Raw genomic sequence first — 23,502 nt, 5'->3', positions numbered from 1 at the left:
CATTCATCTCAGTTTTTCTGACTCTTCACCATCGTAAGCTAAGTAAAAAGCAGGAGATGCTATTTATTCCCGTTCTGTGGCTGCTGTTTGTTTCACCACACTTCCATGCCTTCTCTTTGTCTCTCAGTGGTCCCTCTCTCCATCCCATTCGGTTGAATTGTTTACGGCTTGCAAGTGAGCTAGATTTGCTCAGGGAGTTTTTGAGCAATAAGTTGCCATCCCAAGGCGCTGGGTGGGACTGTGGTTGCTGGGATTGGTGGCGCTAAATGTGGAAACCCCAGCAGGAAGTAATTATATGAAATATGACAGATAAGATCAAGATCTTTCATCATGGTTTTTTCATGTTTTACTTTGGGATTGTTTGTTTAGGGTTGAGGTTGTGGTCAAAACTGTATTGTTTCCTAGAATTTTATTTGATCAGTGATACAACATTGATATGAATAATATGATATCACTGCACATTCATTGTTGTTCATCATTGAAGTATATGAATTCAAATTTGGAAACCTGAAACAGAACTGTTAATGTGAGGCTCTTGTCAAACTTTGCTCTTAGAACCACTTTGACCTTTCAGTTATGAGGACACATCCTAAAACGGCAAGCCACCCACGGGATGATGACATGAGACATAAGTGTGCATCTGTGTATGTGTGAATAAACACACATGCAGCAGGTTGTTTCAGACATTAGTCAGGGTTGGGTCTGAATCAAGCCAATGAGATTCAACCTCTAATTAATGCTGAAATGTGTCTGTGTCAGATTCACTGAGCTCAGCTTTAACTCTATGATAGTCATGTACTCACAGTGGTAGTTTGTGTGTGTGTGTGTGTGTGCGGGGGGGGGGGGGGGGGGGGGTGTTGTGTTACTTGCCCCAGTGGGATGAGAAGGTTGGTATTCCTGCCAGCCATCAACACTGTATGACACAATTCATGACTGACTGCAGCGGTTGAAAATAAATATGCACAGACTTCTGCAGCACCAGCTGGACCTGGACATAATGTAATTTACTTAACTTACTAAAAGCTGAAATCTGCAATTTGTCTTTGTTAAAAGGAAATGTTCTTATTTGCTTTCCTGTCAAAGAAGAGCCAGGAGATGGTAAATCAGAGGTGAAATAACATCTACCAGCAACTCTAAAGATGTTACACTTTCTTGTCTTGTCATCACCTGCTGGCCTCCGCTTCATATTTAGCTCACAGTCAAAAGAGTGGTGTTGATCTTCTTGTCTACCTCTCTGCCAGAAAGCAAACTAGCATTTATCCTCAAACGTTTTTTCAGACTTTTCCTTTAAGGTATATTTATTTTTATCTGCACGATGGAGTGTTGTTAGATATTAAGACTGACACACAACCATGATTTCTCAATTAATTGGTTGGTCAAGGACATTTTAATTGTAGCAGATTGACACAGCAGAGATGGCACCGCAAGCACTACTCTGGATGTGCTTCCATCTTTAATGTGTCTGAAAGTTACAGATTAAGATTACGTTTGAATGCAGGACTTTAACAGGTAACTTACATGATTTACCTTTAACTTAATTAAGGAACTGATTACTTCTTCCCACACTGACTGACTGCTTCTCTCTCTCTCTCTCTCTCTCTCTCTGTGTGTGTGTGTCACTGACTGACTGACTGACTGACAGAGTGCTGATCACTGACTGCTCATAGACAAAACACTATCCATGTGTTTTACTGTAGACATGAAATGAATACACACTGAGGGTAGGTGGCATTTGTGTGTGTGTGTGTGTGTGTGCGTGCGTTTGTGTGAGTGAGAGACAGAGAGAGAGAGAGAGAGAGAGAGAGAGAGAGAGAGAGAGAGAGAGAGAGATTCAGAAGTATTAAATGGCAGCTAGTAAGGTTGTGGGATTTAATAAAAGCCTCATTAATATGTTGCACACATACTTCTCACACACACACACAAACACACACACACTTGGCCCACGCACTGAAGAGCGCAGCAGGACACCTCTCTCTCTCTCTCTTTAACAAAGGCTGGCTCTAAACAGCGGTCATGTGACAGTTGTTCCCATTGTTCACTTCTGGCCAGGGGTGGTTTTGCTAATGTACTGGAGTGTGTGTGTGTGTGTGTGTGTGTGTGTGTGTGTGTGTGTGTGTGTGTGTGTGTGTGTGTGTGTGTGTGCGTGCGTGCGCGCATGCCATAGCAGGAAGACACTTTCAGTCCGCTAGAGGAAACCCCTTATTCCCAATCATGTTGATGTTTGTGTTGTCCCCCCTATTGTGTGTTTGTTTACGAGACAAGCAATGCAACATGTGATAGTTTTATCTCTTTATAAATACTAAATCAAACCAGAGGACTTTTAGGATTCCTTCAGTCAAACCTGAATTCCCAACAGAAACAGTAGTCCATGGTGCTAGTGAATTAAATAGGGCCTGTTGAAGCACCTGAAGGACCGGCGGTGGTCCCCAGGCTCCCGGTTTTTAAATCAATACTTCACTGGATTAACAACAAAGCTTTCTGACTCCTGACTAGACAGACAGGGAGATATTTTCCCATCAAAACATTAAATCACATTAAACCCACTGTATTAGGAAAGTTAAGTCCTTCAACCCTGTGAGACATCATGATAGATATAATTAGGCATATAGTAAAAGGAGAAAGGGAAGCAAGAGAGATATTAGTTGTATTGCTAGTATTCCATTATAATGAGCTGGCTGCGGTCTAAATGTTTATACTGCCATTTCCTCTTCCTGTTAATCTGCTTGTTTCCCACCCAAGTCCTTGTGTATGTTTATACGAGTGTTGGCTTGTTCCCAACTCAAGGTCTAGTGTTGGTGACAAAGCAAACCTCACTTCAGAATATTTTGTCTTTTGAACCACGGTCAAGGAAAATACTTCTGATTGGTTGCCAGGTGTTCATTAACATGTGATGTAGAGGAAGCTGTTTCTCTGAGTATTTTCCCACTATGAATTCCCCCAGTTTTTTCTTTTAATGCTATCCTTGACGAAGCCTGGTTCCAGACATCTGAGTTGCTGACGACTAGAGGCTGATAAATCACCAAGGCCAATATCTCTGCCGGAATAAGCTCACTAGAGATATGTTATATTGCCGTATATGTAGCTTTATCAAATTATGAAAACAAACTGTAGTTGATGAAGTCATCTAACACAGAATCTGGAAGTAAAAGACTGCTGAATGTTTTTATAATACAACTAACTATAAGAGGTGCAGGCAACAGATGCTCTTTGATTGGTTGTCTTTGCTACATTTTTTTAAGCTTTTCTCATGATTTATGTTCAAATACTTATGCCTTTTCCCTTTTTCGCGTTAGAGCGTTTTATTCCCATCCAAATCCTTAAAGTGCTCCAAATAAGACATCGAACAATGGTCTTTACATGAAAATTAAACATGACTAAAATAATAACTGTCCACTTCACAGCTTTATATCAATACTTCTCAAACATAGTTCAAATGAATAGTTCAACTGCTATCCTTAATTATCACAGAAGGTAGTTACATTAAACTGTATGTAACTATGGCAACAGTCATGCTTCACGCCAGATTACCAGTTATCTCACTGTAGAGATTAACCTAAAATTGGCTAAACTTACTTCAAACTAATTTCAAATAAAAAATAGCTTTTCACTTTTACTCTTGAGTAAATTGTGGACTTCTGTCTCTTTGTGTGTGGCGGACGCACGGCGCTGAGGAGGCTGAACAGCTGTAGGGAGCACAGGATGATGCAGGGAGAGAGAAAGAGGAGGATAAAAAAAGAGCAAAGTCTATTATGACGAACGTGACAAAGTGAGGAAACAAAGGAGGAGCTGACATCATGGACGGACAGAAGGAGGGAAGGGTCTGTTTGGGGGGTACACACGATTGAAAAAGAAAGGGAAAGACGGATGAGTAGGGGTGGAGTCAAAAGGAGAAAGAGTGGCAGAAAAGTGAAATAAATAGTGTGGAAGGAGTAGATGGATAAGATGGCAAGAGGAGGGGTTAAAGGAGGTGAATATAGAAGTAGAGAGTGTGAATTTCACACCTTCACTCCATGTGGAAATGACTTCCTACAGCCCTTAGCATGAATAATTAATTTCTAAGATTAATCGACAAAGTATTCATGTGCCTAAGTGCTGGGTGTCTGTGTTTCCACTCAGAGAAAGACAGTCCTTTCTCCCCTGCAGGGGAGGGTGTGTGTCTGGCAGATGGTCAGGGCCACACACACACACACACACACAAATACGCATTAACACACTCGCAGAGCCGACCATCCCTGAGGGTCTTATAATAGGTCCTCCTCCTGTAGTCGTTGTGCCCCTCAGAGGAATCCACACTCTGACCCAGCATGCCTTAGCAGGACTTTTACAGTGTGTGTGTGTGTGTGTGTAGTGTAGTGTGTGTGTGTATGCACTGAAACATCTTAAGCTGGACAGCTGTTCCTTTCCCTAAACCTTGATTTGCATTTTTATTGACATTCATCATCTCAAGCTGGTGACTCTGTGACCCCCGCTGACCCCCAACTGCGAACGTTGGGGTCAGTTCCATTTTTTATTTCAGGTTTTCTGTATTCGCTTAACACCAAAGCTTCAGAATATCTTCTTAATTTCCTTAAAGGAGTCATCACCTGGAAATCGCAATTTCTCTTGTTAAAACATGCATATCTGTGTTTGACCTCAGTTGAAACTTGCCTGAAAGGCTGGAGTTTGAAAGTGGCGCCGTTTTTTCGCTTCTGCTCTTTTTCCGAACAGGAATAGCACACAAGGGTGTGCATTCCTAAAGCACGAGATTTTGATTCTGCGCCTTCGGTGACGTCACCGTGGCGGCTACTTGCATAAGCCCACCCCTCTTTCACCACCCAACCCCGCCCCGTCCGCTACCTGAAATCGCCGAAGCGCCGCCATTATGTTTTGGAGTCTGCATGCAGGCAAGCCCCCCCGGCTCTGTCCTTCCTGCGGCGAATCAACGCGCGCCTCATTACATATTATACAATGCACATCCGGACCAGTCAAAACCTCGCGCGTAATCTCGCGTGATAAAATCGCGGTACGAAAAAGGGTCAGAACAAGCTCAATGTTTGATTAAAATTTTTTTTTTTTTTTCTAATAAGTTTTACGAATTGATCCAAAGCGATCCAAGGGGGGCTGGATACGTATAAAACCAGGTGATGACTCCTTTAATATTTGTATTAACAAAACCTTGTACAAAACTTTAAGGTAACAGAACTTATTCTCTTGCTTTGGCCGCTTAAAATGACAATCATTACCAGCAGCTGTCGCTAATTAACTTATAGATTATGAGTAACCTAGCAGAGTAAATATGTGAGAGAAACAAACAACACTATCACAAATGTCTTTTCTTGTAAAACAATATCATAAAAAGCTTAAAAACGATTTATTTAATCTATTTGATAAAATGCTATAAAAACCAAAATCCTACCAGAAGATATCAACATACATCGTTACATAAATGATTGCATGCATATTTTGCAATACAAATGATCTTGTTATACATAAGTTACTGATCCCCTTGTACAATAGCAGACGTGTCTACAAGTTATTCTCATACCACACACAAATCACTAACCGAAGTAAAATCACTTTACTCTCACTCCACATCAGGACATACCAACAGAATGTGCCTGTTTTATTAATAAGTGGGAGTTTGATTTGAAGATCAATAACACTGTTGTGTATTTAGTGCAGTTCTTGAAACGATGTGAAGGCTAAACTTAATCTAGAGTCTCCCAACTGGGCAGCCAGTTTTAAACAAAAGTTATCAGAAGTTTTAAGCACAAGCGTTATAACGATAATGACTTGTTGCCTTTTTGTGTATCATACACTTTGTGCCTATTTAGCCTCTTCTGTTGATGTGTGGACTTTATTTAATCTGCAGTGCAGTTTTGTTTTAGTTTTATAGTATGTATGAAATTGATGTGAATTCAATGTTTGCCTTTTTCGCCGTATCGCTTTCGCAAAACATATTTAATCTCAATGGATTTTATCTGGTTAAAAAAGGTTGAATAAAACAACAAAATACTGTATGCACTTTTCATTGTGGGTAGTCTTGTTGTTATTGTGTGCACCAGTGTTTTCTGTCAAATTCTTTCCTGCTGAAAATAACACATAATCAGTTCAGTTAGGTCATTCACACTAATGCAATTTAAGTTAATCAACTAAGGAAATAATTGATTTACATTCAGTGAACATGGTGAATCAAATTCACAGCGTTGACAGTAGATCCTTTACCTTTGAAATCAAAGTACTTTTCTATGTCGATCACCTTGGTTCAAACCAGCACCTCTCCATCAGGACTGACTGCTTTTGACTACTACAGCACCAAGCCCCACCGTTTCCTCTGCAGCCTACTTTCTCAGATCCTAATCAGGTTGTCCAAATAGAGACACAATAACAAACAGCAGCATAGTTGTTCAGGTCAGATTCTTAGGTATGACGAGATTAGAAATAAGGAGGGTGTGTTGAATCTCATACCATCTAGTCTACCAACATGTCTGTCAGCTGATGGTATTTTTTTAGTTTGTACAGTATGACTAACTGCTGCATGGTGAGTAATTCAGAGCAGATGCTGTCCAGTCATCACCACAGGGAATTCATCAACAAACTGCCACTGCCAATCTGTCTTGTTCATCTAAAGTAATTATATCTGCTTGTGTGTTGTCTGACAAGATCTCCCGCATGAGAATGTGCAGTCGGTGTTGCTCTTTCTTAACGCTTGTTGAGCGGATATACAGTTTTAAGTGGTTTTAAGTGCCTTGATGAAATATAAAGAATTTTAAGCACTCCCTAATGGCAGGACGTTCAGAGACCGTTGCTATAAATACCACCTTAAAACTGAAGGTCAGACCTCTGTTCTCTTCTCACATCAACCACTAAGAAGCTGATGCGTGGTGAATTTCTTATTGGCTTTAAGCCCAGCACCGTGTAAATTGGCTGGAGAAAATCTGTGAAAACTACAAATACTGGGCAGTCTGATACATTCTTTTACTCCAGTCTTTTTTCAGGCGTTGTTATAGCACGGGAGCTGGACAGGTCACCTTTCTGGTACAGTGTAATACTGCTCTCCTTCAGATTTACAGTTGAAAGACATAGAATTGTTACTCGGGATGCATTTTTGCAATCCCTCACAGTTTGGGCTGTGTAAACTGTATTAAATTCCTTATGTCCTCTTCAGTGTTTAAAGTAGTAAAAGAAAATTTGGGACAGTGATGAGCAATCATCTTCTCGTATATTCTTAAGTTATCTTTGGTTTGTAGGATAAACGTTTACCTTAAACGAAGCCGAGATCTTAATTTGATTAAGAATGTGTTTTTGGTTTTGAAGGATTTCAAGACTTTCTTTTTGTGTGTGTATGCATACAGGTACAGTTTGAATCACATTACATAGCTGAAACTACTAGTATACTCTTATGTAATCAGAAGCTTTATTACCCTCCAAGGCAATGTGTTGGCTGATGTGATGTGGTATATGAGCCATGTGAATGTATTGTTGGTGATGGGGGCACCTGTTGTACTGGATCATGTATCAGAATATTTCATCTCAGCGAGTACGTCAGTGTGTTTCAGATCATATGTCTTTACAGAAATGTATCACAAAGTATTTCACCGTAACGTTCTGTCTTGTGTTACCACAGTTACTTCGGGAATTTACATTCTATATACGTACAGTAAATTGTCTTCAATCCAAAGCTTTAAAATGCTGTAAGAGACAGGATTCCAGTCCGCTCTGTCTGACTTTGTATATGTATATGTGTGTTTCAGAGTTGAGGATGATGGCAGAGGGGCGTTTTGCCAGTCTGCCCAGGTCCCTCCATGCACATCACACCCTGGGAGGAGGCCCTGCACACCCTGGAGTCCCCCCCTCTCTTGCTGCCCCCAGCAGCAGCACCTGCTCCTCCAGGGGGCTGCAGGCCTCCCTCGCCTCCTCCATGGACCTCCTCAGCTCCAGGCCTGGGTGAGTCGGTCGACCAACAGTGACTCACTGCAAAGCAAAAACTGGTCTCCAAAGACTCCGTGTAGAATTCAGGGTCTGCCCCAGTTAAACAAGCGTGTAGTCTTTTCTATATGGCAATCCAGGTTTTAAGAATTTAGAGGTTGTAGTTTAACCGAATACATTTTGTTAGATTAGTAAGCAGAGGGTCACAATACAATCTGTTTTCAAAGAAATCTACCTATTATTTGGCACTGCTTCTACAGTAGGTGACTTGGTTATTGCAATGACTTGTTCAGACCTGCAAACCACTATTTAAACTCTATGGGAAACTTTCCCAAAATAACAAATGTATCAAGCTGAATTAGAGGAACATATCTATGAAATGATACATCTAACATTTCCATTTGACGCTGAGCAGACATAACAGATAGATAAAATCCCATCTGTTAGGGTATTTCTGTCGAGTGTCACAAAAACGTTTACAGTGTTTTATTTTCTTCAATACTTTAGTCTGATTTTTCTCTCCCCCTTTGTCACTTTTCCTCCCCAAGTCTCCCTCCAGGGCAAGGCAGCGGCCTATCAGAGCCGTCGGCTTCTGCCTACCAGCCAATCTCCATTCATGGAACTCTGCCTCGACGCAAGAGAGGTGGGGCCACCCCCACCCATGGAAACTACACCTGGGACCCCAGAGCCAATCACACGCAGCAGATACTTTGCGGGAAGACATCACTGGTTCATGGACACGGCCATCAACCCATGACTTCGCCGCTGGTCCAAAATATCATCGATGACTTTCATGGTTACAGGTAAACAAGTATGAACATACACAAATATGCTCATTTGTAATTTCTGTCTGTGATTTTGTCTTCATGGAAAATGACAGTGTTTATCATAGAGCATCAGAGCAGTTATTTTTATTCTACTTTGCTTTACCCCTAATTATAGACTGAAGGATAAAAAGTGACATAATTAAAGGAACACTCCAACAAAAATGTACCCTTTCAAAATTCAAATACTCAACAGGCTTGAAAGGTGGCTCTGAAAAGTAGGGCTCTCAACCAAAGAAATCCTTTAATCCTTAATCGATTCATTGATTTAATCAACAGATCACAGGAAAGCACCTGTTTAAAACTTGTTTACCAGAGATGTGCTCATACGTTTCTTGGAAATAATTCATTCAGTATGAAGAAAACATAAAGATCGACTAGAGAGATCTCGACTAAGACCAAAGCGACCGATTTTCAGTATCGCGTCTTTATCGATTAGCCAACTAATCGATAAAGACGCTATACTGAAAAGATTTTATAGCTTGGTTCTTCGTGCAGAAACAGCAGCTGAGGTCAGTTTGGGTTGACAACATTTAGTATGGTTTCCATGCTCAACAACATTGGAATGGGTTGTCATGGTGGTCAAGTCATTTTATATAGCGCCAAAATCACAGCAGACGTTTTTCAGATAGAGCAGATACACAATAGAAAAACACCCAGCATTCCCCTTTGAGCAAGCATTTTTGCGCCAGCGGCATTCGGAAAAATTCCCCTTTAATGGGATGAAACCTATAAGGTGGGCGGCCATCTGCCTGGCCTCAAACCTTAGCCAGCCTCTGGTTCAATTCCAGCTGGAGACTTTTGTTACATGTCATCCCCTGTCGTTCCCCATGTCCACAAAAAACAATCAAATGTATCGACATGTTCAACATGCAGTTGGTTTGATACGTTTCAATAGACTTTTTGATATTCTGACAGGGTTTTTAATGTTGCTGTAACTGCTGTAAATCCATGCTGGTGTTTTTTGTGAAGAAAGAAGCTACAAAGCCCTCAGAACCACTTTTCATGCGTAAAAATACAAAGTATTCGACCACCCATGCTCTGGACAACTATATTGTATGATATTATATATATAAAACTTTCCCTCTTCAGACCGTGGACTCTGAAAGTAGTCTAGAAAACGACTGTAGTTACGAGTCCGTAGGAGCCCTGAGGGGGTGTAGCAGTTAGCTCAACTTCAGAGGGAACACACACACCTCATTCCTCATCATGTCCTCCCATCTTTCTGTGTTTAGTGTAGAGTTACAACAGACAGTATCTGATGTAGCCAGTTGTACGTGTGTGTCTATGGGTGCGTGCACGTAGCCCCCAGTAGTTGGGTTACCTTTGTAGGTCAGGGTGTGGCAGGACAGATCACAGATTACTGTGAGCGCTTTGTCTACTCTTTCCATTTTTCTGCCTCTTTTCTGGATACATTTCATATACCGCTGACATACAGCAGGACAATTTATCCAGGTCAGATTCAACCGTGCAGGTGGCTGAGTAATGAACAGCATCATTCTCTCACTCTGGTTGATTTTTCATGAAATGTGTGCAATTTTATAGAGATTGTCCTTGTATTTCTTCCTTTTGAAATATCAAAAAAATAAGCTAAGTGTGTTTGTAACCTAAATTTTTGGTGGGTGGGCGTTGTACTTTCCAATCATCTAAGTCAGTCTGAAAATAAAAAAAACAGCACTTATAATTAAATAACCTTCCAATATCTGCAAACTAGAAAGGAGCGACAGCAGGTATGAGAAATAAATCTCACTGTGTCCTCGTCTTATTTGCTTTTTTCACTTACAATTATCCCTAAGTGAATGTTTTGCATCCAGAGCTCCTTTTTTATTGTACAAGATATATGATTACCTACTATCATCATATACTTGATAGTTACATCTCAGCTCATCTCAGGAAACATGTCTGAGTGGTTCTAATTAAGGATGATATGAAAATAATTTGATGATGGTTTTTTTTTATTGGAATACAGATTGCCTGCACATTGTGATTTAGTAATGAACAGTTTATGTATATTATATGCACTCCCTGATGTTGCAACCAGTCGCATTATAAAATTAGGAAATTTACTTTCCTCCCAGTTCATGGTTGTTGTTTTGACACTACACACGGTTCACAGTTAAGTTGTCTATAAAAAGATCAGGGCGTATTAATACCTCTAAGGTATGTAACCACTGGCCAGTCGGTCTTGACTTTCCATTGATCATGCTGTCAGATGACCTATGACCCCTGACCTTATGTTGCTCTAGCTTTCCATTGGTCAGTTTGTCTCACTGTTGACCTCTGTGGGCAGCGCGGCAGACCACCAGGAGAGGAGGAGGGGCAGCGAGAGAGCAGAAAGAAAGAGAGTAGCACAAACAAGAATGAGAGGGGATGGAGCATAGGGCTGCACGATATTGAAAAAATATTTTCTTTTCTGCAATATATATTGCAATATTCATTTTGTGGGCTACATTTGAAAGTTAAATGCATCAATGTGGTTCTTTTAAGCAAACTTAAGAGCTAGATAAACAAGTTTGTGCTGTAAAAATGTTACACCCACAAGGTACTGTGGTACCGAGAACTGTGGAAGTTTTCCTTTTGTATCAAGTAGCAAAAAAGTTTGAGCGTGACATGTTTGAGTTAATATGCCAACAGTGTGCTGTTGGCATTATTGTCCCATAATGCAATGCAAATAGGAAACAGAGGAGGATTTTTCCAGTTAGCATACAAAAACATAGTTTTGTATTAACAGACGCATGTGTATTGAACTGCAATTTTGGATAGGCCCTGCATATAAAAGCTCACAGACGGTAGAATGTTTTCCCCAACATTAAATGTTCTTTTTTAATTTACTGAGATGTTCAACGAGCTATTTCAAAATTTGTTTGATTTTTTTTTTTTTTTTTGCAGCTTTGGGGTCTCACTTTTCTCTAGAAAGTGGTGAGACTGCTCTAGAAACATTCTGCCTTATATAATGTCATTTTGGTACTTTACAGTTAATGCTATACATTTATTTTCATTTACTTGCACACTAACATATGAAACAATATATTATGACGTTTTGTGTATACATATACAGTAGATTATAATGTGGTTTGGAAACTGCTTTTAACAGCATTTAGTATCTGTGGATTTTTACTATGAAAACACACTGACCTCTGTAGGCTGCCTGCAGACCCTGCATGTTGCTCAGTTGCTCATTTTTCCATTGCTCTCACTGTCTGTCTGTCACTCTCCCTCCCTCTCTCTTGCTCTCTCCCACACACACAAATATGGTGTAGTCACTCACTAAAGCCAGTTGCGGTCGTGCTGAGTATTGTGTGGTGAGGCACAAAAAACAACAGTAGCCAGAAAAAGACTGTGGCAAGTGCTGCCTGCTTCTGCCCTCCCTCGTCTTATTTTTTTTCCCCCTCTCACTCGCTTCCACTCTTTCTGCCTTCGTAGCTCTGTCTCTGTGTGTACTGCAGGTCAGTTTTGTGGTCATGGAAGCAGAAAAAGTCCAGTGTCTGATGCTGTTTCAGCAATATGGGCAGAAAAAGGCAAAGTTAGCTGTGGTCAGCTTGTGTAGTCTGGAATGCCTGGCCATCTCACTCTCACCATACTGTGTTTCAGTTCTTTTAGTTCTGCAGTCAGGCTTACGAAAATATTATAAGAGAAGAATACAGATGTTAAAAAAGAAAAACATTCATCGAGATGCAGGCCTGAAATGCCATCCTTTACCTGCTGACCTGGGTTTGAACACAGTGAATCTCCATCAGCTCCAGGACTGCTGCTCTGTTTGCGAGCCTGACCTTTGACCTCTCTGAGGAGAAGCGGGAATTTCCCTTGTAGCACATTCAACTACAGGAGCATCATATGGGTGTTGTCTGGTATGTGGTGATTCTCATCTCACCCACCTCGGCCGAGAGAGCCGGGCCCAGGGTTACGAGGGGCAGGTGGTTGGTGTGGTTAAGGTTGGGGCCAATCAGAGGTCCAGCCAACCGCTGACTTAACGAGGCAACACATGCCACTACAATAAGTGGTCAATGTCAAATTGAATGTCTGATTCTGGTTTAAATGTGAGACCACAGAAACTTCCTGCTTTCTTTTTCCTCACTCTCCTATTACTCTTCATCCTCTGTCTTCTTCATCCTCTGCAGTGGTGAATATTTAGCAGCTAAACTATGAGCACCTGTACCTCATCTCCATAAATGCACACCAGCAAGAAAAGGCTATTTTATGATGCACCAATTAATGTCATATTTTTGAATCCAAAGGCTTTATCTTTTCATATGTACACCACCTAAAGAGAGACAGACAGAAACTATTCGAAAGCAAGAGTCAGGATCTTGAAACAAGACAGAATAAATGAATGAAATGAAGAAAAAAGAACATTGTAATGCATCAGCTTTTTAGAAAGAAAAACGACATTGTTCAACTTTCTATAGTTGAAAGGAAAAACTTTCACAAAAGCTGATAATACAATCGCATAGTAAACCATGATGCAGCTCAGCATCAGACAGTAGTTCAGCCACTAACAGCTGATGTGCCCTCTGTTGTGAGGACAACTCAGTGCAGATTGGTGTGGAAACACTGTGGCTGGTGTCAGGCTAGGTTGGACTGAGGCTGTTTAGACCTGGAACAGGATTGGCTGCCCCATACTGGGCTTCCTCAGCATTGCAAGGTGAAATGTGAAGGTGGTGGTTCAGCCCAAGCACTCCACCTTCTAGGAATAATGACTATAGGTTGTTGTGAATGGAGGCTTCTGTTTAGTTACATAACTAAATCCCACTCATTATTTGAGGCCATATTAAACCGAGAGGGCTTTGAGCTAAACATATTTGGTTTGGTAAGTAATGGACTGTGCTAATATTCCCGTGGGAACACCAGTGTAGGCTTAAGGGGTTTAAACTACCAACCTTGCGAACAGAGTGAGGGATTTGAGCTAATTACCTCTTTTCACTGAGCCCCTGGCTATAAGCCTCCTGTAGAGAGAGACTCACAGCTACATTTCTACACTCAAGTACCAAATATTTACAGCAAAGATGGAGAGCAATGGAAATAAATGAGTGAGATATTCTTTCAGGGATACAATACGAGGATCTTTTACTGCCGGTCAAAACACACAAAAATGGAAAATTACAACGGCTGAAAAATGTTTTCTGTGTATTTCGACCTGCAAACAAAAATGTCTTAAGAAAAGCCAATAAAGCTGGAGCGAGAGGGACTCAAATAAACAGATGTCCAACTTCTGTCTGATGTGGTTGTTTTTGGATTATTGAAAGAAATCAAAGAAATTGAAAAAAAAAAGGGAAAGATTTGAAAAAAAAAATGCTGCCGTTTGTATGTGTGTGCTCTAACCTCTCTGTGAATTTGTCAGTGGACTCTGAAGGGTAGGCGTGTGGCTGCGATGTGTGTGATGGTGGGGGAGGAGAGAGAGAGAGAAGGGAGGGAGGGAGGGAGGCCAAGTCAAGCAGGCAGTGAGTGAACATGTTTACCACTGACTGAGAGAAAGAAAGAGTGAGAGGCAGACTGCAAATGGGACAGAAAGGGAGATAGACTCAGATTTAAAGCAGCTCAGCGTGAGGTTTGGTTTCACTCGACTCCAGGAAACAAAAAACTGAACTCGGGACAGCACTGCCATTACAGTTAACTGTACGCCACCTTTACGGTACGGCTGTACCTTTTTGGTCCAGCATATGGCTAATATGGACACTTGCCTCGACCAGTGACATCCATTTGAACCTTTAAAACAAACATCTCCACTGAACTGTATCAGCTCCGAACAGCTGAGCAGTGTTTCAGTCTCTCAAGAAGCAGCATCAGCACCAGTCAGGGACCCACCAGCCCAGCAGTTTATCTGTAATAGGAACTACAGAGTGGAACCAAAAATCAACACTGAGCAGTTTGGATCCAGTATCAAGATGTGTTCACTCAACAGGACCATGTCTTTGTCTGTGTTCCCCAGGGAGCCTGCTGCCGGCCTGGATGCCACGGTGGACTATGTCAAGGTAGGAGCAACGAATGTGCTGCATGGTTATGAACAGAATATACAAATACAACTGGACAGATCCTGTTAGTAAAACTGTTTTAGTAAATAAGACCTGTATCATGGTGGTTTTAAACTTTTGTAGCCATTTTGCGTGTGGGTCTGCACAGAAATGGACGGTTTTTCTTATCACTCTATCCATACACACAACACATTGAGTTCACATTCAGAAGGCTGGTTGTTGTGCACATTTGAAGGGTAGTTACTGGGACTGGTTGAACTGTACAAAGATCAAAGACACACACAAGCAATTGCCAATGCTGTAGCTGCAAGTCTGTACTTATGTAGTAGGAAGGAGTATTGGTGATGGCAATAGATGTTATAATACAACTAGTCATTTAAAACTACCATCATTCAAATCTGCGGTGAAAATACGGCAACTCTTAAACAAACATTTTTCTTCAGCCTTTGTTCTGTTAAATAAAGTTTAAGACATTCAGTAAAATTATGAGGAAATGGATTGAATCCATCATCAGTGGCTAAGTTGTCTAAACTGGAGCCTTCTCTGCAGGCTTCAATGTAAAAATCACTCATCGGAGAAGTTGATCCAATTCTCCCTGCGCTACAAAGATGATACATCTTTGAAATCATATTAAGACACTTTGTTTTGCCTGTCACCCTGTTGTAAATCATATTCACACGCACACACACCACCTGAGTCCCGGTCAGAGAGAGGTGATGATTGAGAGGTGATCATTCACTTATCACAATATCATCTAACTGACATATGATGTGTTGTATTGTCTATAATTCTTCACTTTATTAAATTGGGGGAATTCATGTAATCCAAGAGTATCTTAGAGTACTTAAGTATCACACACTGTCAAGTAATGAAATTTGCCACCAAATAATTGTTTGTGGAAACAATCACATTATTGTCTGATTTAAATAATGATTTAGTAATTTCAGCAAAATAAGAAATGGAAAGGCATAAATGTGTAGAGAAACACATTCATACTCAGCAATATAAGTTATTAAAAAGGTATAGTTAATGCAGTTTTTGTTTGGTGCCGGAACTGAAAATGTTTGAATGTTACCCAGTTTTATTCTTTCTTCTTATCTTGGTGAGTCAAGTACTGTTACTGTAATCAGAATCAGAATCAGGTTTATGGCCAAAGTAAGTTTTCACTTGCAAGGGATTTGTCTTGGTTGTGTTTGGTGCATACAATAAACATGTAATTAAAAAGAGAAAAAGTACTGGAATATAAATTTACACTAACAAATATGTAAGAGACACTATAACATATAACATATAACTTATACAAACATAAACATTAACAAGTTTGTTTCAGCCAAAAGAACAGTGGAAACTCAGAAGTACATTTTCTTTTTAATTTATAAAGTTCTGAACATCTCCATAGTACAAAACATCTTCTTAGACCTCTTGATAGCAAAGTAAAGCAAAGTAAAGCGAAAATATAACTGTCTCACACGTGATCCTACTTTGACCTGAAAACCACCTTTTAACAGCATTCACTATACACAACTAGATCAGTGCAAAGCAGTCCTAACTGCACGTACGTACTGAGATAGCTCTTCCACATTTCTCCTCTCTTTACCTCTTGTCTACCCCCCCCCCCCCCCCCCCCACACACACACACACACACCATCCATTCCCCTCTCTTTCCCATTCATCTCTCCTTTCCATCTATTAGCTCATACGTTTGGATACTGACACCAATGTCTGAAAAGCAAACTTAGTCCTTCCCACGAGAACATGTAGGAGCTAACCACACACACACACACACACACACACACACACACACACACACACACACACACACACACACACACACACACACACACACGCAGACTTGTGTGTATTTCTTTGGTCAAATTAGGGTTGTGTGCAAGTGTCAACAGTGTATGTGTGTGTGTGTGTGTGTGTGTGTGTGCTAACCACAGATGGAGCGACTGTATCCCCGGTATTTTATAATATGTGTGAAAGTATAGCTGTCGGCTGTGGTACTCCAGGTGTGTTTGCATTTCCACTGTGGATGAAAACACACACAGATGTCCATGCACGCACGCACACACACACACACACACATACACACACACACACACAGAGATAGCGGCGGACAGTGCAGGTGTTCCATGTCCTGTGGAAAAGGTCAGAAGTACATAAATGGTGCGGTGAGCCTTGCATTGTTTAGTGCGATCAGGTTGTGGATTATGTACAGTCTAAGTGTGTTGGATGGATGTATGCAGGGAAGGAAGTGTCTGTGGAGAACAATCGTATAAAGATATGCCTCTGTTGTCGGACTATACTCCAATTCCTCTCCTTTTGAACGGTGTTGTGGTGTCTAAACTCTGCTTATGGACTCATTAGCTGGTTTCCTTCAGTGAAAGGAAGTAGAAACAACATCAAAATCACAATGAAGCCACTTTTATTAGGTGACAAGAGAGTGGGTTGAATATAAAAGCTGTACTATAAATACACACTTGTATGTAGCAGATTATACTATTCGTAACATTCACAAAATGAGCACACAAACTGACATGTCACCAAATGATAGGATGTTTTGGAACAATGTAGTCAGGTTAACACGTGTACTGTATGTGTTCTAAAATGTGCACTGTTAGCTACTCACATTATCACATTGACAAGCAGGAAAACGTGTACAGTGCATCGGGGCTCATGTTGCTTAACTTGGTAAAATTGTTGGGAAATTTGGCCAGATTAGGACCAGCATTGGTACAACGTTTCCACAGGATGAATTCGAGAAATGTTACAGAGAAGGGATTGTTGCATGCTGCAACAGTAAATGAAGCAAAAGGTCTTTGTGGTGAGTAAGACTTAGTGGTGATGAAAACATATTTTCTTAATCAGATGCTAACGGGAACAGATGATATCCTGCTTTATGACAAACATTTTGCAAGGTTGAACAGTTTTGTTTCACATCAGAAGTTATCTGTGTGTTTGTCCTTGCATTTTTCACTGGTTTGTACAACAACATTAAAATCAACCAGTTGCAGGTTTGTTGGCTTATTATATGTGATTCAACAAAACCCAGAAAGTCCTAAAAAAACAGATTAACTGAATTTTCGAGTGTCTTCTTTAATAATAACGAGGGATATGCTTATGAGAAGAAAGGTGGGAGGAAACTTGGTCAGGTGAATGTTTTTGATAGTCATAAATTGAATCAAAGTTGTATTTATTCTAATGAAAACAATACTTTGTGGCCGTATAATACAACATATTCTTTGATAACAACTTTAGCAGATCGTGGAAAAGTTAAAGAAAGCACGAACAAACGCCAGACAGACAGACAGAAAGTCTATCCCCCTGTTGATGCTGTCTGCAGGTCAGAATGAACACAACTCTTCTTTGACTGAGCCTTCTCTAAAGGACTTTTGCTCATTCCCACTCTGTCTTTGACTTGAAGTCACTCTGCCCTCATGAGAGAGCTTTAAGAAACAATGATGCTCTGTGTGTTTGTGTGTGTGTGTGTGTGTGTGTGTGTGTGTGTGTGTGTGTGTGTGTGTGTGTGTGTGATCGTGGATTGCAGTAGCTTTCAACTCTCAAAGTGGATGACATTTAACAGCTTACAGTACACACACACACACACACACATTTATAGTTTAGTGATCAAAACATCAATTCAAGTGTTTACTTCAGCTAATTCGTGAATTAATTCCTCTCTGAAAGGAAAAGAGTGCCTTGAAGTGCTAGAGGAGTGTTCGAAGGTGAAGTGAACTCTGGTGTCGTCTAGTGGTCAGATGCAGGTACTACAACATGAGACCACCAGCCCCACAACTGTGAACGGATCAGGAGTCAGTCAGCCAGTTAGTCCAAACATCAGTGTGACATTCATCAGGATCATCATACCAGCCCGTCAGCAAGCCAGCATGACTTCAAATCACAGCCAGGCTAACAGCCAATCGGCTGCTCATGCTGCTAGCCAACCATTCAGCTCTACTAACTGGCCTGCGGGTTTCAGCCGGACAGTCAATAAGCTGCACTTCCAATCAATCATTCAGCTTGTCATCCTATAGGCACAACAGGCAGCTGGCCAGCAACCCAAAGACTTGCTACAAAATGAACAATGACAATTGTTGGACTACTTAACTGATTTTTTATGGAAATGTGGGTTGATTTCTTATGCACAATATAAGTAATTAACCTCACACATTTTTTGTAAGAAGCCATGAACTGCCACTTTAGTCTTTTACTTTATTGGCTTTACATTATTATTATTATTATTATTATTATTATTAATATTATTGTTTAGTAAGTTTATATTTCGTTTATGTTTTATATCTAATCTCTTCAATGTAGGTACAATTCTGAACACTTTAAAAACAAATGTGCATACTCCCAATATGTTTCATGATTTTTTACGGTCCAAAATAGTGTAAGCTTATTATTTTTGCTTTTAAAAGGGTATATGTTTTTTTTTAACCCAAACCACAGAGAAGGATTATTTTTGCTACAAAATACAGATATAAACCACACATAGAATTGACATTTACTGTGTGGAGAATGAAAATATGTTTAGAAGTGTTCAACCCAAATGTTTATTCCACTTTCCATGAACTAAGTGAATGTTCCCCATGATGAAATATAGGAAAGCTGTGATATTAAATACCGTTTAAAGAAACATTTGCAGGGGCAGTGAATGTATCTAACTTACTCCAAGGCTGAAAACACAAAACTTGTGGATTTGCTTTATCTGTTCAGCCACATGAAATGTATTGTAGGCACTGACTGCACACATTATTATTGACGTTGTGAGGTCTGACACAGTGGAGGCGTCACGTTGCACAAATCAATATGACTGTCACCGAGATCACAGTCCATTACCGATCGATGACCCATCAAAAACACTCACACACTCAGACTCACCCAGGGGGCCTAACAGCAGTGTCACTGACATTTATCATCTGGTATTAGGACTGCCTAACTTGTAGAGAAGGACACTGATGCAGACTGTGACTGATATCATGAAACCATTGATTGACTATAAAGTGTGTCAGGAAATCAAATGATGCATTCAAGCCCCTACATTTAGAATATTTTTGTATTTATTTTTTTATAGTTTAGCATGAAGCCTGTTAGGAAATTGACGATGTAAAAAAAGTCTGCAGTATGAATTGCTCTTTTGTGGTTATTATTCGTCACCAGACACACTTTGGTAGAAATGTGGCGAATTTTTAGTACACAATACCAAAGAAAAGGGTAGTACAATATTGTACTCTAGTAACATTGCTGTAACTTTGCATACACTTTACTCAAGTAAAAGTACTAATGCAAAAATGTACTTAAGTTCAAGTATAAGTAAGTTCTGTTCAAATGTACTCGTACACATTGCTGCATTACATTTAAAAATGGGGGGAGAATATGATTATATATGATATATTTAAAATTCAAATTGTCACATAAACATCAAGCCCCTTATGTCCAAAGCAACAGACGAGCACAATGCAGTCAACTGGTTCAATTCTATGAATATACAGCTGTCTTTCTCACTACACTAGCACAGAAGAGGACAAAACTGAGACAATTAAACAAAAATGCTCGACGACATGTAACAAGGTGCCTGAAACGTCTTCCTCACAGTCGCGTTAGCATTTAGCATGTTAGCCCGCTACCACACGGCCACATTGTGGGTATCACTTAGCGTGCTAGCCAGGTAGCATTAAGTCCGTCATTAATTAATGAATTAAAATAACTGAAATATGTAACTATCCCGGCGTACAATAACTGTACTAATCATAACGACAACCGATATGTGATCCTTAAAGTGCCCGTGAACGCAACCGTTTGTGACGTCTCATTTCCGGACTGCCGAGCGCGCGCTCTGTCGCTCAGCCCTCGTGCGGCCGCAAATACACCTGCAGCTTCCTCTCCGCTACAGCTGCCGAGTCTGCTTTCTTTTCTTCCACTCACGCAGTTTACAAGACTTTCATGTGACTTTTGTTCACTGTGTAACGGATGAGACTTGAAGTATAGCAACACAGGAGGCTACTTGTGATAGATAGTGTTTAAGTAAAAGTAACATTACTCATTTTAAAAAAGTACTTTCATTTGTTACACCCCTGCAAAAACACAAACATAAAGAAACTCACTTTTCTTTAACTCTAACTCAAAGTAATTATGTTAACCAAGTGCGATGGTTGGTCCATAAGTACATGACATTTGGTATATGACATCATTGGTCCCCAAAGGATCAACCCTAATGACTGTGATAATCCCCTGACATTTCCTCTACAGCATCACAGTCTGCCAATTTTGGTGTAAATGTGTTAAAATAAGACCAAAAACAGAGCTAACATCTCTTCAAATGAATGATAATGTTGCTAATAAGTTTGCTATATCAGCGTCAAAGGTGACTATATGTAAATGATAACAACTGGTTAGTGGCCAAAAGGCTTCTGCAGGTTTAGTCAGATGGAGGGACCAGTGTGGGGTACATATTATTTACCTATTTACCTATTTTAGTCGTAAAATAGTTAAAACTCTGATCATCATTTATTTCTTCTCAGCTCTACTGCACAATAAAGTACGTATCCAAAATAAAACTATATATTTAATACAATTTTACCATTTTATATACCATAAAATGTAAACTGATACCCTCCCATTTTGTCACATAACCTGCCATGGTTGCTGAAGCTACTTTTCTCTCCTTAGCTCATTTGACAGAAACAACAAACATATAGAAATAGAAAACATAGAACTTCAGCACTCCCATTTGTGTCCCTCGTTGTTTTTCGAGAGCATTCCTGGAGCGACGGATGCATGTATTTTAAGGTGGACATTTAGCCTAGCTGGTGATTTGGGGCTGCTGTGGTTGGCAGTGTGTGTGTGTGTGTGTGTGTGTGTGTGTGTTGTTCCAGGGAATGTTCTTCATGTATTTCCTCCATGGATCCTTAGAGAGTTCTCACTGTAATTAGTGGCTCCATTTCCTGCGGCAGAATATTCCTTTAACTTGGTTTCTGCTGGGGTGTCACCCTCACTGTGTGTTTGTGTCTTTGTTAATGTAAGTGAATGTTGTACCTGTGTGTGTATACTGTACATACATGCTTGTATTTCTATGTGCTGGGTGCCCGTGTGAGCGGTAGGTGTCTGTAACGCGTCTGTCTGAAAGCTGTGGCACTTAACTTGGGTGTAATTGCTCCGTAGTCATTAAATTACACAAATGGCCAGCTATTTATCAGCATCCCTCTGCAGGACACACACACACACACACACACACACACACACACACACACACACACACACACACACACACACACACACACACACACACACACACACACACACACACACACACACACACACACACACACACACACACACACACACACCTAGCTCATGCAGCAGCATTGTAGATTATTCTCTGTATACAACAGTGACTGAATTTACAGCCATTAAACGTTTTTACATGGTTGCTGTCAGTGTCTGGTAGCTATTTCCTCGGGAAAAATCTTGCCAACACAGGAGGTGATGCAACTTCTGTTCTTAGTTTGTTTTTAATAAATAGAACCACTAGGAAGGTCAAGAGAGCAGTTAAAGAACCATGGCAGAACCACCAAAGGAAATAATTAAATGACGTGAAGTTTGAGGTCCAAAGGGAGTGACATCAGTACTGAGCACACTGTCAGCAGATAGAATTAGGGGAAATAATTCAATTAATTGGCCACTGGTTAATCGTTTTTAATTTTTTTAAGTAAAAATGCCACACAATCAGAGGTTACAGTTTCTGAAATATGATATTTGAATATATAACTTGTGATGGAAAATTGAAACAATTTTCTGACATTTTATAGACTAAACAACTAATCGACGATATGGTCATGCATAATGAAAATAATCATGAGTTTCATCCCTAGATGCGAATTATCTCGAGTCTAAGAGAAAGAAAAGTAACACAGAGTGATATTTAGTGTAGGCGAGGCATTATAAGATCCCTGTGGTTTATGCAGAATATGTACAATTATCTATGTGCCTCTGTATGTATTCTTCCATCCATCATCCATGTGTTTTCAAGAGCAAGAGAGAGACTTTGCGCCACTCCCAGTTCAACCGCACACTATTGGCTCACACAGGATCACGTGGGTCTCTCTCTCGCCCATGTATGGAGCTTGGGTGGGTGGAGCAAACAGGGGGGGAGAAAGTGTGGGAAAGGATCTCCAGAGCCGAGTGAGCGGTGGAGGGTTCACACTGCGGGGGGCTGTGGAGGAGAGTGATAGATACAGCCATCATCCTGATGGGGATGTTGGGAGCTGATAGACGGGCTGTTTCTCCTACAGGATCGGACTTATTCTAGTTAATTTACGTCACATCTGCAAACTTAGCTCACTTTAGTTTAACTCTGTGATGGAAGTTTTTCTTGGAAGAGGCAAATGGGACGCGTTCATGGACTTGACGGTTGGCAAAGTTACGCTTTGAGCCTGTAGCCAAGGTGACTAGAGGTGGTATTTACAGCTGAAGTGAGCTTGCAGCAGTCGGTTACACAGTTCACTCCGGCAGTCCAGAAAAGTTTACAAGGATGTCGGAGGGATGCAACCTCAAGACGCTGACAGCAGCTCTGTGTTGCTTCTACCACAAGAACTCTGTCATCACTGCAAAGGTGAGAGAGTGTGTGTGTGTGTGTGTGTGTGTGTGTGTGTGTGTGTGTGTGTGTGTGTGTGTGTGTGTGTGTGTGTGTGCAGGTTTTGACGGTCCATGTCCTTGTATCAGTGTTTGGGTTTGTACTTCCTAGATGGCAAGTGTGTTTGCAAGTGCACATGTGCAGGTTTGTATGCTGCAGCCTC

The 23,502-nt window shown here is 40.6% G+C and overlaps 1 protein-coding gene across 3 annotated transcripts in view; it reads left to right on the top strand.

Annotated features, from left to right (window-relative positions):
- The window catches only part of bcar3 (BCAR3 adaptor protein, NSP family member), a 56,280-nt gene that overhangs the window by 14,770 nt on the left and 18,008 nt on the right, over positions 1-23,502 (top strand). For 2 of the 3 annotated variants that reach the window (XM_084011703.1, XM_084011704.1), the window contains 3 exons: positions 7,734-7,926; positions 8,457-8,711; positions 14,659-14,701. In XM_084011703.1, the coding sequence (XP_083867829.1) occupies positions 7,734-7,926; positions 8,457-8,711; positions 14,659-14,701 (491 nt within the window). Of the gene's footprint in view, positions 1-7,733; positions 7,927-8,456; positions 8,712-14,658; positions 14,702-22,909; positions 23,319-23,502 lie in introns of those variants that run through there. The other variant, XM_084011705.1, reaches the window with a different exon arrangement.

The sequence above is a fragment of the Eutrigla gurnardus genome (genome assembly GCF_963514095.1).
Source record: "Eutrigla gurnardus genome assembly, chromosome: 6".
Classification (NCBI taxonomy): domain Eukaryota; kingdom Metazoa; phylum Chordata; class Actinopteri; order Perciformes; family Triglidae; genus Eutrigla; species Eutrigla gurnardus.
Note: the sequence above shows the minus strand (reverse complement) of the source record. Positions and strands in the feature narration are given on the sequence as shown.